Genomic DNA, 14,020 nt, shown 5'->3' on the forward strand with positions numbered 1-14,020 from the left:
CATTGTAGATTTAGTAAAATTAGCTAGATTTATCTGAATAGTTGTAAAACAAACTATTTTTCATAACGCTTCCATATCCATCTCAAAACTCTAATCACTGCTCAATTATTCATCTCACGACGCCCCCATATTAATCACACTGTCAATCATGAATGAATCACATTATCATGAATGAACGTAGCCGCAGACCGTCGTAGTAGGTTACCTAGGTATCCGCTGTAGTTGTTTACGTGCAAAATTGGTAAGCTAGGTAACCACTGCAGTGCTGTCGATTTATATCAATTTGGTAACTTTCGATTTTCTTTAACACAGTTAAAACAGATGAAAATACATACAGTTGGAATTTAGGATTTTTAAAACTTCATCTCATATATTTCTGCTAATTCGAGCTTGTTTTGGAAATTTGAGGTGAACTATTAGACTTATATTATGAGGAATCTAAAGTGAACTAAGAAGATTCCATTCTATGGATTAGCAGATTGGTTTATGAAGAAAATATGCGTTTTTTCCTGTTTTCAATTGTGTTTTCATGTTGTATGAGATGAATATATGGGCTGAGATGAATAATGAAGCAGTTCCCTGACACAAGTTGATAACAACCATTATTTTGATTGAGACGAAATATTTGGAAGATTTGGTTCAGAACAACTACTTTTCAGGATTTGTTATCATATCTCATTCAGATTAATTTTTGCTATCAAAAATATATTGGAAAATAGTTTAAAAATATGTTATTAATACATAATCGTTTAAAAATATGTAATTCTTCAGTTATGCTGTTCTGATCGGGTTACCATCAAATTGAATAACCCCAATCTAAAGTATTCCCAAACCAACTGCAAGAAATACATTGCCATAAGACAGACTCTTGTAATCTACGTCAACTCTGCAGTCGTGTCTAATAAACAACTTCTTCGAGTATTTTAAAAAGCTCGAAGCTACAAAACTTAATTTTGAAATAGTTTAAAAACGGATGCATTTAGAAGGTTAGTCGCTGAGAGCTTTAGGATATTAAATTACTATTAGAATCATATTGCATCGTTAAAATTAGAACATTCTTTCCCTCGTTTATACTGAAAAAAATGTTTATAACCTAACTCATTAATTCCAATTTGTCTTAAATTTTTTCATTCTGAGCTTTTTGCCAAAACTTTGGGAATAATGACAAATTACAACAAAAAAAATTCAAGCGAAAATTCAACTCTTTTTTGTATTTTCTAAACCTAAATCCGAAATAATCTAGACAGGGATGCATTTATAGTTTTTGTAAAGAAATATTAGTTCCCTACAATTTATTCTCAGACAGTTTTCTGTACAACCAAATAACTCTAAACTATAATGTTTTCAATATAGTCTATGTTAAAAAAACTAACGCCCTTTTAGAAAACTATTCCTAAATCTTAAAAATGTTTCAATTATTTGTTGAGAATGAAATGTTTAAAACAATTTGCCATGTTGACGCATGACGCATTGTAACACGAATCATAGGAGTAGGACACATCATAAAAAACGTCCAATATAGACGAATATTCATTATCTGTATCATTCACATGGCATTCTACAATCAGCCAGTACCATAATGTCGATCAACACTGAATCCAAACATTTTGTTTTCCCAGTGACAACTTGGTAGGAACCAATTTCGATGATAAACAAAATTTGCCTTTCAGGCCGGTTCTGCTGCCCAGAATGCGCCTGCAGTTGGTGCAGGTATCGATTCGACAAATTGTTAACCCATTCACGTTCGGTCATCATTATTATTTGCCAAATAAAATAAAATACACCGGAAAACCTTTATCAAGGCACTATATAAAGAGAACACTATACGTGAAATGCTCCGAATGTGAAATTTTTGTATAGTTATCCAACGACAGAATGGAACATATAGCGAATTTTACCTTCGAGCTTGGATATGAACACTTACTGGCTGAAATTCGTAAGTAAAATGCAACTTCATGCAAAACTTCATTAAAAGAAATAATTCGTAAATTTTTTTGCGAATGGAAATAACATTATGACTGTTAATAAATCTTAAGTTAAAGAAATTTATTGCCTGAATCGGAGCAAACTAAACAATAAAATAATGAACTTTGTTTTTTTTTTTCAATTCCAGTTACTAAATATTTCATCGGTATATACACAATCTGCCGAGTACTAGAGCGGCCAGATCTATCAGTAAAATCTCCTGCAAGCTTACCAACAACGGTACCGTTCGTTGTTGTTTCCGAACAGAGATCATTATGGTTGGAAGTTCCCCTAAAGCCGGCAATCGAATTGGGCTGTACGGTATTTATAGTAGAGGAAAATGCAACAATTTCCTTCCTGAATAAGTACATAAGCATTCACGATGAGTGCATGTTTCGGCGACCCGAAAAATTTGTCATTTTTGCCCTCCACTCAGATGACAACGTAGATTTACTCAAGCGTATACAGAACCACGCATCTCTTCAGGAGATACCAAATCTACTACTGATTGTCCCGCAAGGCGATAAACTCAAGCTGATGACCCATCGCTATGTTGGTAATCCACCCGGGGCGTTGGATCTGCTAGACCTGGATACGTACGTACCGTCAAACAGGAGCTTCATAAAGGAAAATAACCTTTTCCCGGACAAACTCGCCAATCTTATGGGGAAAACATATAAGTTGGCCTCGTTTCACCTTCTGCCGTGGATTATGATGCGTCGACAGGATGACGGTCTTGTGCGTTACTTGAACCAATCGCACACCATAGATGGATTGGACGGATACGTTTTAGTTCAGTTTTGTATATGGTACAACTGCACCTGGGACCTCTCAATCGGTAGTATCATGTTTAAAAACATCTTTAAACAAGCAGTTGCTTTTTAATACATTAATTTGCAGACCAAGAGAAACAATACGGTCAGGTTTTCGACAACAACCGTACGGGCAACGGCATGACCGGTGCACTTTTCTACCGCAAGGCCGACTTCGCGTTAGCTGCTGTCGGTGGATGGTTTCAGCTGTTCAGTTATTTCAGTTTTTCCATTCCAATTCAATGGATTGGAATCACTTGTCTTGCCCCAAGACCAACGTAAGCTGATCAATATCGACATAACTGTGCGCACGGCAGAAATTTTATTGGTTTAAACCTCTCCCAAACTCTGACATCAAAAATAAAAAATCACCGGAATGCGAATTCGGTTTAGTAGTAAACCCCGCCCTTTGCACGGCTATGTCCATAAGTGATAAATATTTAAGCTTATAACTTATCGAATTCCAGGCTAGTACCATCGTGGAAGATCATTTTCATGATGTTCACAAAAACCGTGTGGGCTGTAGTTGTAGTTACATTTATCCTTATTTCGTTCATCGAGAACATTTGGCCGAAGAAACTCGACGCACCTTTGGCGCATCGTAAAGGTTTATCATGGAGCTTCTTGAATGTACTGGCCGCGTTTTTATTGTTGCCGTCTTATCTGCGAAGAAGTCGTCCTTCGGAAATCGTTATGTCACTGGCGCTGGTCATGGGCACTTTCCTTATCGGCTACGTTTACATAGGAAAGATTCACAGTATATTAGCGGTTCCAGTTTTTCAGCCTCCCATTGATACGGTAATCGATCTGGCCGAAAGTGGCCTACCGTGGAATGCCCCCCATGAAGTTTGGATGTATTTGCTGAAAGGGAGTGAAAATGTGATTTGTTAGAAACTGTTGTGAATTTTGAACTAAAAGTTTTTATTTTCAGCCGTACATCCTTAAATTATTGCAAACGTTCAATGTTGCACCGATTCCAAATTTACATGCCATCGCGGATATTGGTAAAGAACCACTAGTTATGGCATCCCTCCATAATGGCCACTCAATGGTTGGACCGTGGTTCACTGCTGACAACATCGAAAACTACCGTCGACTAACAGAATTTCTGTACTACGAGTATGATACCGGTTACGCTACCAAAACATGGCCCCTGCTGGATAATTTCGATTACCTATCGATGTGGATCCGAGATGCTTGCCTTTTTCAATACGTTGAACTGATGGAGGTATTTCGCTATATGGACTATCGGGTGCAGATCTCGATCGAACATTCCAGGGACAAGCAGAAAAACGAACTGAAACCATTCGGGGTGGAAGAAGTGGCCGGAGGATTACTAATTCTTGGTTTCGGTTATTCGGTTGCGGCCGGAATCTTCATTTTCGAACTTTTCACCAAAGCGGTAGAACGTAAAAGACTGGCGAGACGACTGGCGGCCAAGTGGAAATTTAGAGCCTTTGCGGTGCAACACGGCGTTCCAAAATCGACAGCCGACTACGCGGCCGCATGGAAGTAAGATATCGATTCGATAATTTGAAGCGTTTTTTTCGGAGATGGATTTTTTTCTGAATATTAAGTTACAACTAATCGAACCTGTTCAAATAAAATATCTCGATAATTATAATATAATCTCATTCACTCGATTCATGCAATCAAGTTAATTTTTTTCTCACAACTAGCTTTATAAATCAATTGAATTATATTTGTTGTAGTACTGTGAACAAATGCTTTCGAATATATTTGGATTTGTTCAACTCCATTGCTCTGCGGTCATGCCTCCTCAACTGTGAAGAATATTTTGATACTTCGAACTATCAGTATTCAAACTCGAACCACTTGACTATGGGCACCTGACTATGACCACCTGAAATGTTTCATTATATTTTACATTGTCGATACAGAAAAGTGTGAAAATTGGTTTTGTAATATCACTAGGAGTACAGATGTTTCTTATATGCCTGAAGGGCACTGGGTACTGAAATGCCACTGCGACAGTCTTGCTGATTCCCGATCAAACGATTATAACAAACGGATTACACAAATTTTTTTTTAAGGTGGGGATTTGTTAGTAGCTTAAGTATTTATGATAAATATTAGTAAATAATGAGTATGTGTGTCCAATCACAAATGGTGACTTCTCAACACTGTTAGAAATTTGTAATTTTATTTGTTAGGATTCGTTTGCTTCGCAATTAGGACTTATCATTCGTAGGGATTTAAACCTACTTGTCAGAAAAGGGGAAGTAAACTTACAACTAACTTAATTGCTAACTTATTGGCTATAAAGAGAGCTTATCGTAGCAATTGAGGATTGCAACGATTTTTGTCGAAAATTGTTAATAATTTTATTTGACATAGCTTCTAATGGTTCAACACCAGTAAGTCTATGTAATTCGAGTGTACCAAACCAAGGAGGACGCTTCAAAATCATTTCCAGAATTTTATTCTGAATCCTTTGGAGCTCTTTCTTCCTTGTTGAACAGCAACTTGACCAGATCGGTACAGCATAAAGCATTGCTGGTCTAAAAATTTGTTTGTAAATCAAAAGTTTGATCTTTAAACAAAGTTTAGAATTCCTGTTAATGAGAGGATATAAACATCTCGTATATTTGATGCACTTGGCTTGTATACTTTCAATGTGCTCTTTGAAAATAAGTTTGGATAACACAAATATATCTGAACTTGATAGAAATAACAAAATCTGTAATATTCTTGATATGCCAGAATGATAAAAAGTAGATTTATATCAAATTCTGTTATCATTCACTAGAATGATGAATGTTTGTTTTTTTATATATTTATATTTATATATTTACATATTTATAACAAAACTTGTTATTCAATTGACAAAATATTGTAAATTCTAACTAATTCTGATCTTTTTCTAGTCTAGCCAAGTCTAGTCTAGCCAAGTCTAGTCTAGCCAAGTCTAGTCTAGTCTATACTAGCACAGCCAGTACTTGAAAGGATACTGGAAAATGATATCCACCGTTTAAAAAAAAATGATTTCCATACATTTTTCTGGTCAACGGCCAGGCCTACTGTGTAGCGCAATATAATACAATATAATCTAAGATCGGGGACAACCCGTACCAACCGATCCGTATGTAAGAAGTAATATACCTGACTCGTTGGGAGTGGTAAAGCTAAGAAAGTACACTCCTTTGTTGACCAATCTCCTGGGATGGAACATAGGTATGTTCTCCCCCCCCCCCCCCCCCTTATGTTCGGGTTTTGAAACCAAGGATATAGCGCCTTTACTCGCTTCAACTGTTACGGTTGGAACTTGAGTACTAACTCTAGTCCTAGCATTTTAGCTTATGCTATAGCGCCATTACTCGCTCTCTAAAAGGAATATGAATTAGGAAATAAATTTGAGCTCCATATATACCTACTAATAATTTGTCTATATCTCCTGTTACTTGAGCAAAATTGATGGCTCCCCTCTGACACTTCGCGTGCACTAACATGAGTCAACCTTCGCTTGTGAACGATCATATGAAACGAACTCACCATCCAGGATTCCGTTCTTGTCGACGTTCGGCCTTGCCGGACCTAAACTGCCACTGAAATCGACACCAAAAATGTTTTGACCCTGAACGCCCGCAGCGACAGCTACGAAATGATGGTGACCATCCTTTTTGATTTCTAAATTTTTCACAGAAGTCACTACTGTCAATTTTCCCGTTGCGGCTTTTGTTCCAAAACAACTCTACTCCGATCCAGAAATTCTACCAAACGCTAGTGGGGCTGTGGTGCTACCACGATAGCCTGCAATAAGGGATATTATAAAGGTGGCAGATAAGTTCTAGATATGCGATCAAAGGTGGCGAGTTAAAAGTTGTGACGTCACAACAATAGTTTACTTTCGGCATTCAGTGCGGATTTTCGACAAATTGTACTTTTTTTCAAGTTTCTAACGTTCTACGGTACTAAAAAACTCGAATGCAATCATGTGGTGTTTCGCTTTATCAAGCCTAAAAGTTGGGCATAAGCATACATGCTTCTCCCAAAAATCCCGATGTTGAGAAATGCTGACGTTTGTTCTATCGGGTACCAAATCTTCCCGCAATGTTTTATATTTGTTCACAATTTTTTCGCGTGGAGGATTTCGAGCATAGGTTCTAAACCGATTCCTGGCGCATTTTGGCATCGGAAGGTAATGTATCAATCTATCATTCGTAGCTGTCCAGAAGTAATTGTTTACGTTTCAGCCGTTCCAACTATTTCCACACTTTTATCGGTGAATCCATCATCACGGACGGAGCAGAGCTTTTAAGGCAACACGAGACAGATTCACCAGCTGAAAAATACCCGCCTTCGGCCAAATATCAAAAAACATATTTCACACCATTCGAAGAGAAGTTCATTATTGCCTGTTTAAAAATAAAAAAGAGCTCTCTAACAAACCTGGAATCGCGGAAGAACTCACCCCAAGTGATGAAGAGGACGACATGTGGACCTACAAGCCAGCGACCTCTTGAGGAATTAGATGGAGTAGAGTGCGCCATGAATTATATCGCTCGATCGGTTTTGGAAAGTAACTCCGAAAAGAGCATTTACACCTATGAAATTGAAGACTTTTCGACGACTGCCAAAAAAAAAATATTTTGAAGATCTCTCTAACGGTGGGCTAGTTTGGTTAATCTATGACAATACCTGGGAGACACATGTACAACAATATAATGCATTCCATATGATTTTAAACAAAATCTATACATTTTCCTATGTCAAACTGTGTTCCATTGGTTGCTGTGACGTCACGATCTCAGTACGCGAAAAATGTTGCTGCCTAACACTTGCAACCACGCTCATCTGCCGCTCCTTCGTATATATCTTATTGGATAGCCTGTTTCTACTATTCCGCTGAAGGTTTGAAGGACATTATTCCGGATCGATCTGGGATCGCATTTTCTCTATTCCTGAATCACTTCAATGACAACACCTCAAGCACGTAACAATAAAACACTATTGCACTACTGGTAATTTAGAAAATGTACCACAAGGGACATAATTTTCGAATTTTTCTTGTGAAATTAAAACCACGTCAAAAATTTATGTCTATTCGCGCTCTTGGCTTGCTGCGATCTCCCTAACTAATTCTGATCTCTTTCTGCCAAAAACTTTACTAAACTTGTTATAATTTGTAATAATTAGTAAGTAATTTTGATAAGAATTTCGATATTTTAACTATTAACGAGACCAAGTTTAGAACACAAGTTGATACAAAAAGTTCGTAACAAAATATCTTTTGTCTTTTGTGGCGGGCCCCGATTGCTGTGCACAGGTTAAGGATTGCTCGTACTCATTGATGGAGTAGAACTGTTTTGTTGTAAGCCTGTGCCCCAATTAAGCACATTATAGTTGATGAAACTAATGACCTGCTTGGGATTAGAGCTCCATATTTGGTATGGAGTGAAAAGGTAACTTCCTAAGAAGTTGTACCTAGAGGAGGCAAGAGCTCCGCAAGAGCAAAGCAAATGCTTTGAACTCTCTGATTCAGATTTGCAGAATCGGCAGGTGTCGTTCAACACCACACCGATTTTCTTTAAATGATAAAAAGCGATACAGTGTCCGGTAAGGAGACCCGTGATTATCCGTAGTTCACTACGATTTAGACTAAGTAACTTTCTGGCGGTTTCAGGGATCGGATAGATAAACTGTTAGGCTAGTCTACAACCCTGTACCTTTGTGCCGTGTCAAATAAATGTTGTGTGAACAAAAAAAACCCTGTACCTGTTGCCATTGGGATGCTGTTTCCAGCCTTTTCCAAGTTAGTAGTTCGCTTTTGATAGCGGGATTGGACGAACCCAGAAACGGCTCGAGGCCAATAAACCGTTGAGCTGATCCCTGTCTTGCTAGGTAGTCAGCGTGTTCATTACCCTCGACTCCGCAATGTCTGAACACCCAAAACAGAAAAACTGAGATCTGTTGGGAAAGTTCCCGTAGAGTTTTAATGCATTCCCAAACAAGTTTGGAAGCGCATTTGACGAACTTAAGTGCTAGTAGTGCTGCTTGACTGTCCGAGAATATACCGATTTTCGCATGTCTGTAGTTGCGTTTAAGACATATCTTTGCGCAGATATATATAGCATATACCTCTGATTGAAAAACGGTGTGCCATTTGCCCAGGGAAAACGTTTACCTGATACCGGGTCCGTTAGGAATCCCATTTTCGAGCCATCCGTATTAAAACCGACGATGCCAGATGGAAGATTAGGCCCTCTATTTGTTTCCATCACTCTATACGGAATATTCATGTTGGTCCTAACGTCCATCCAGTCGGAGACTGTAGTTAATAGCGGAGTTAGTTTGAACTCCCTAATTATGCGAAGGTGGCCGATTTGGTCCCCATCGAATATTGTTTTCCTCCTTTGCAACCTTAGAGCGCCAAGCTCTTCTTCATATGAAGATGTAGAGGCAGTAGGCAGAGCATAGCTTTCATGGCTGCAGTTGGAGTTGTTCGCATAGCGCTGGTAACCGAAAGACATGCAAGTCGTTGAATTTTTCGTTTACCTTAGGCCACCACACAAGGGATGCATAGGTGATTCTTGGTCGGGCAATGGTCTTGTAAGACCAGAGTGCCAAGTCTGGTTTCAATCCCCAGGTCTTACCGAACAGAGTTCTGCAGGCCCAGATCGCCAAAGTCGCTTTCTTAGCGGCATGATCCAGTTGTGCAGACAAGTTCAGTTTCCTATCCAGAATAATTCCGAGGTATTTGAATTCATTGGAGGAGTGATGGAGATCTTCTTTCGTCTACTGAATGGGCTTAGGACTGTTTTTGAGGGGATTATATTTAGGCCCTCCTGTAGACACCATAACATGGTGGCATTCAGAGCCGCTTGCATTCGGCTCGGCAGTTTACCTCGGTGTTTACCTCTGACGATGAGGACGATGTCATCAGCGTACCCAATGACTTCGTAACCAAGCTGTGAAAGCTTATTGAGAAGTGCGTCGACAACTAGTGACGACTAGTTGGTGATAAACACTACCTTCACCTTCCGCCAGTTACCCGGAATATAACTCTCAGAGGAAAAATTTATTAATTCCTGGGCCTGTAAATCCTGATCCCGCGGAACCGTTTATTCTAGAACCGTCTTACATTGTTTTATTTGCTGATTTCGTGCTGTGAAATAATAACGTTCTCAAACTTGATTTTTTTGATATACTTAAGTTGGAAAAGTTTCTACGTATTTCATTGCGCTTCTTTTAGAATGAACGATTTAGTGATTCACCTGGAAGTGATATGAAAAAATTATCTTTTCAGGACAGTAAGATAGACAGCCAGTGTCTTCGTGAAAGTTGTTGCATGGAAATTCGTACTTTTTCAAATAACTTTGATATTTCTAAATATAGCGTTTCACAATCTTCAGCAAAAATATAATATAAATCTATAAATGCGAATGTCTGTCTGTCTATTTGTCTTTCTGTCTGTTCCCTATAGACTCAAAATCTGCTGAACCGATTACCGTGAAATTTTGTACATAGGGATTTTCGAGTACGGGGAGTAATCGTAAAATATTAGTTTTGCTCTGTCTCATAAGCTTAGGCAAGGGGGAGGGGGTGAATATGTGGTTCATGAACGTGAAAACTTCCTCCTTATGAACATGCAAATTTATATACAGGTGTTTTTGAGTCTGAGATGTAGTTTTGCGACATTAATGTGACTTTTCTGAAGGCGTTGCAGTGATGAGGGGGGGTGGGGGAGGGGTGAATGATGTTTACCTTTGATGATTTTAAATCTGCTGCACCGATCAGCATTCGGTATGGTAGCTGTTATAATTCAACGACTTTGAATTTTATATATTCCATTAGCGTGGCAAGGAGGGTGGGGGGGTTAATTTACTTTTTTTAAACTCTTCAACTCCTAACTTGATCACCGTACCAATTTCGATAGGTGGGTATGTTTCTATAACATTTATTTTTCTGTATCCCAGTGGCATAGTAAGGGGGGATTGTACTTACTTTATCTATATATCTAAAAATGCGAATTTCTGTCTGTCTGTTTGTTCCTTATAGACTCAAAAACTACTGAACCGATTGCCGTGAAAATTTATACATAGGAGTTTTCCAGGACGGGGAGTATTACTAGAATATTAGCTCTGCTCCATCTCATAACCGTAGGCAAGGGGGGGGTTAATTTTTACTCTGTAAACTTGAAAACGTCTTCCACAATAACCGAGCAACTTGAAATGCAGTGGATTTTTAGTATGAGGCCTATTTTTGTAACGTTGGTGTGTCATTTGAGACTTTTCTACATCTCATTGGCGTAGTAAGTATGAGGAGGGAGATGAGCCATGTCTTCCATTTACAACTTTAAAACCGCTGAACCGATCATCTTTCAATTCGGTATATGGAAGCGGTAGTGGGTGATGAATTTCAGCGACTTTTCATTTTATTTCACCAGCGTGAAAAGCGGGTGGGGGAGGCAGATTAGTTGTTTGTAAATTCTTCAATACCAAGCTTGATTACCGTGTTTGTATACGTGGGTTCTTAAGTATGTTTCTACGACATTGACTTTTCTGTATTTTAGTGGCGTAGTCAAGTAATATCAAATTTATTATTACATGTTAATTATTGATAAATTTATCATAAAACTTGTATACGGGTGTTTTCGAGTATGATTCGAGGCTTTCACGACATTAAGAGGAGGGAAAGAAAGTGGATGAATGTTGTCAACCTATATCAGTTTTGAAACCGCTTGGAAAACAACCCAAATTGGAGTGATGACTAGAGGTCGGAAATCAACACCAGATACCGTTTTAAAATTCAAGATGGTGTAACCTCCGGTTTACAGTAAATAGGAAAAAATGATCAAATACCATCAAGTCTAGGTATTTTCAGAACGAGAATGATGCACAAATGAAATTTGAAATTCACAATGGTGACTTCCGCTTTTCATGAAACTGCCTAAAATGCTCAAGTTCATTCTAATATGAATATTGCCGTAATCTTTTTAATCCGAAGTGGCAACTTCCGGCTGCGGTAAAAATGCTAAAAAGATTGATTCCAGAATCGAGATAATGTCCGGAAACCGGAGAACAAATCCAGACGCCAATTTGAAATTCAAGGTGGGGACTTCCGGTTCTCGGTAAACAGCCCAAATGGCCGAATACCATCCACAATATGGATATTTCTGGAACCAAAACTGTGACCAGAGACCGAAAATCTAATACAGATGGCGACTTCCGGTTACCGGAAACGATCAAATACTAGTATGGTTATTTTTGGAATCAAAATGATAGCTAACGGTCAAAAATTGAAATAATTATGAAATCCAATATAACGATTTCCGGTTTTTGGAAAACAACCAAGGATGACCGAACACCCCCTAATGTGAGTGTTCCGACGTTTTCATTAATCACCAAATACCACCCAAAATTAGATGATGTCCTGAAACCGAAGAACAAATTCAGACGCCTACTGGAAACTACCATAAAAATTAACTACTTATGCCATCTGAAATTGCAACCCCAGGAACCCGGAAAATAGCCTCATATGATCATTCTGGGATCGATACCCAGAGATCGGAAATCAGATCCAGACGCCGTTTTCAAATCCAAGATGGCGATAACCGGCATCCGTAAATAACCGAGTACCATCCAATACGGTTGTTGTTGGGACTAGCCCATACTCAGAGGCCAGTAATCGACTTCAGGAGCCAAATCCAAGATAGACATTTCCGGTTTCTGGAAAACAGCAAAAATGATTAGTAAAAGTTATTGACTTAAACATAATGATACAAGATTGTCCATTGTAATCTTGTTGATTATCATTCACAAAATTATTGAAACAAAAAAAGTTTGCTTCGAACATATTCCTTGCGATTCTTTTCGAATGCAATGATGAAAGCAATGTAACAAACATCAATATGTAGCACTATGTCATCCTTGCGGTCGTGGCTTTGCAATCCAATCTTCTAATTTTACCCTACCAGATAAAAACTTGATAGAAACTAAGTAAATCGGGTTTATTATGATTCTATTGATTTTGCTAATTATTAAACAACATTTTTGATACTGGACTGCAGTTGTTGTTTTTTTAAATTACAGAAACAATTGTTTTTCACTCAACAATAACAGGCCATGATTCATCAAAATTGATGGATACTCTTTTCAATTGTAAAACAAATACACTTCTCGAATCATTTTGAATCAGAACAACCGATTTCAATTTGTTCACGTTTGGCACCTGGGTCTTTTTGCATGTGTTGTTTGATTGAAGATTAGGACAACGCTTTACCTAGCTAATATAATAAAATTATTATCGGAACGTTCCGTCAAGTTTCCAACAGTTTTACCTATTGCTATTTTCCCTAATGTATTTGTTGGAGTTTTGATAGAAACATAGAATAGAAACATTATAGAAAATGGATTCAGAAAAACAGATTTTTAGGCTGTATGTATATGGGTCATTCCATACGAAGTGACCATAAAGAAGCACAAACTTGGACACGACCATCACAGATTTTGCTTAAAGTTGGGAGAATTATTCATCTACTGTCACTTTGGAAAAATCCTAAATTTGGTGTCGATTGGAATACCCCCCGTTCTGTGGAAAATTTTATTTCAAATTTGATAATTTCATCGTGTTCCTTGGAAAATTTCACATAAGAAACAACTATCATCCCGAGGTAGTATGAGCCAATCTCGAGATATAACATTTTTACGAAAAAAGTTGTAAACTTCGTAATTAATTTTTTTTACAATTTCTGGACGTAAGACGCCCGGAAAATAGTGATAGGTGAATTTTGAAGAAAATGAACCAAGGAATTTAGAAAAATTATAATTTTTGCCCGGAAGTGTTGCCAGATAGATTATTTTTGTATTTTAAAACAAAATTTGCATTTTTCGGCAAATGCAGCTAAGTTTTAGTAAAGCGGGCAATGTATGCAGTTTGCGAGTATGCGAAAATGAACGGGAATAGAAGGTGTGACTTTTAGGCGTAGAAAAAAATTTTCCCTCGTCTAGACGGGACTCGTCCGTCTGGACGAGGGAAAAAATTTTCTAAGCCTAAAAGTCACACCTTCTATTCCCGTTCATTTTCGCATCCTCGCAAACTGCATACATTGCCCGCTTTACCAAAACTTAAAATGTAAGTCATATGACAAAAATGAAATTAGTTCGTAAAGTAAATGCAGCTAATTTTATTTCAAATTTGATGGTTTCATCGTATTTCTTGGAAAATTTTAAGTAAGAATCACTTACCACCCGGTGGTAATATGAGCCAATCTCGAGATATAG

The 14,020-nt window shown here is 38.0% G+C and overlaps 1 protein-coding gene across 1 annotated transcript; it reads left to right on the top strand.

Annotated features, from left to right (window-relative positions):
* The first annotated feature begins 1,833 nt into the window (after positions 1–1,833).
* LOC129730396 (uncharacterized) lies at positions 1,834–4,319 on the top strand. The gene is made up of 5 exons (XM_055689702.1): positions 1,834–1,936; positions 2,114–2,803; positions 2,866–3,055; positions 3,245–3,656; positions 3,709–4,319. The coding sequence occupies exons 1-5, from the start codon at positions 1,876–1,878 to the stop codon at positions 4,291–4,293; spliced, it is 1,938 nt and encodes a 645-aa protein (XP_055545677.1). The 5' UTR covers positions 1,834–1,875; the 3' UTR covers positions 4,294–4,319.
* The last annotated feature ends 9,701 nt before the right edge of the window (positions 4,320–14,020 follow it).

This window comes from Wyeomyia smithii, chromosome 3 (genome assembly GCF_029784165.1).
Source record: "Wyeomyia smithii strain HCP4-BCI-WySm-NY-G18 chromosome 3, ASM2978416v1, whole genome shotgun sequence".
Taxonomy (NCBI): Eukaryota; Metazoa; Arthropoda; class Insecta; order Diptera; family Culicidae; genus Wyeomyia; species Wyeomyia smithii.

Coding starts and splice junctions, on each gene's coding strand:
- LOC129730396 (XM_055689702.1), top strand. CDS start 1,876: ATGGAACATATAGCGAATTTTACCTTCGAGCTTGGATATGAACACTTA. Junction 2,804..2,865: donor CACCTGGGACCTCTCAATCG/GTAGTATCATGT, acceptor ATTAATTTGCAG/ACCAAGAGAAACAATACGGT. Junction 3,657..3,708: donor TGCTGAAAGGGAGTGAAAAT/GTGATTTGTTAG, acceptor TTTTATTTTCAG/CCGTACATCCTTAAATTATT.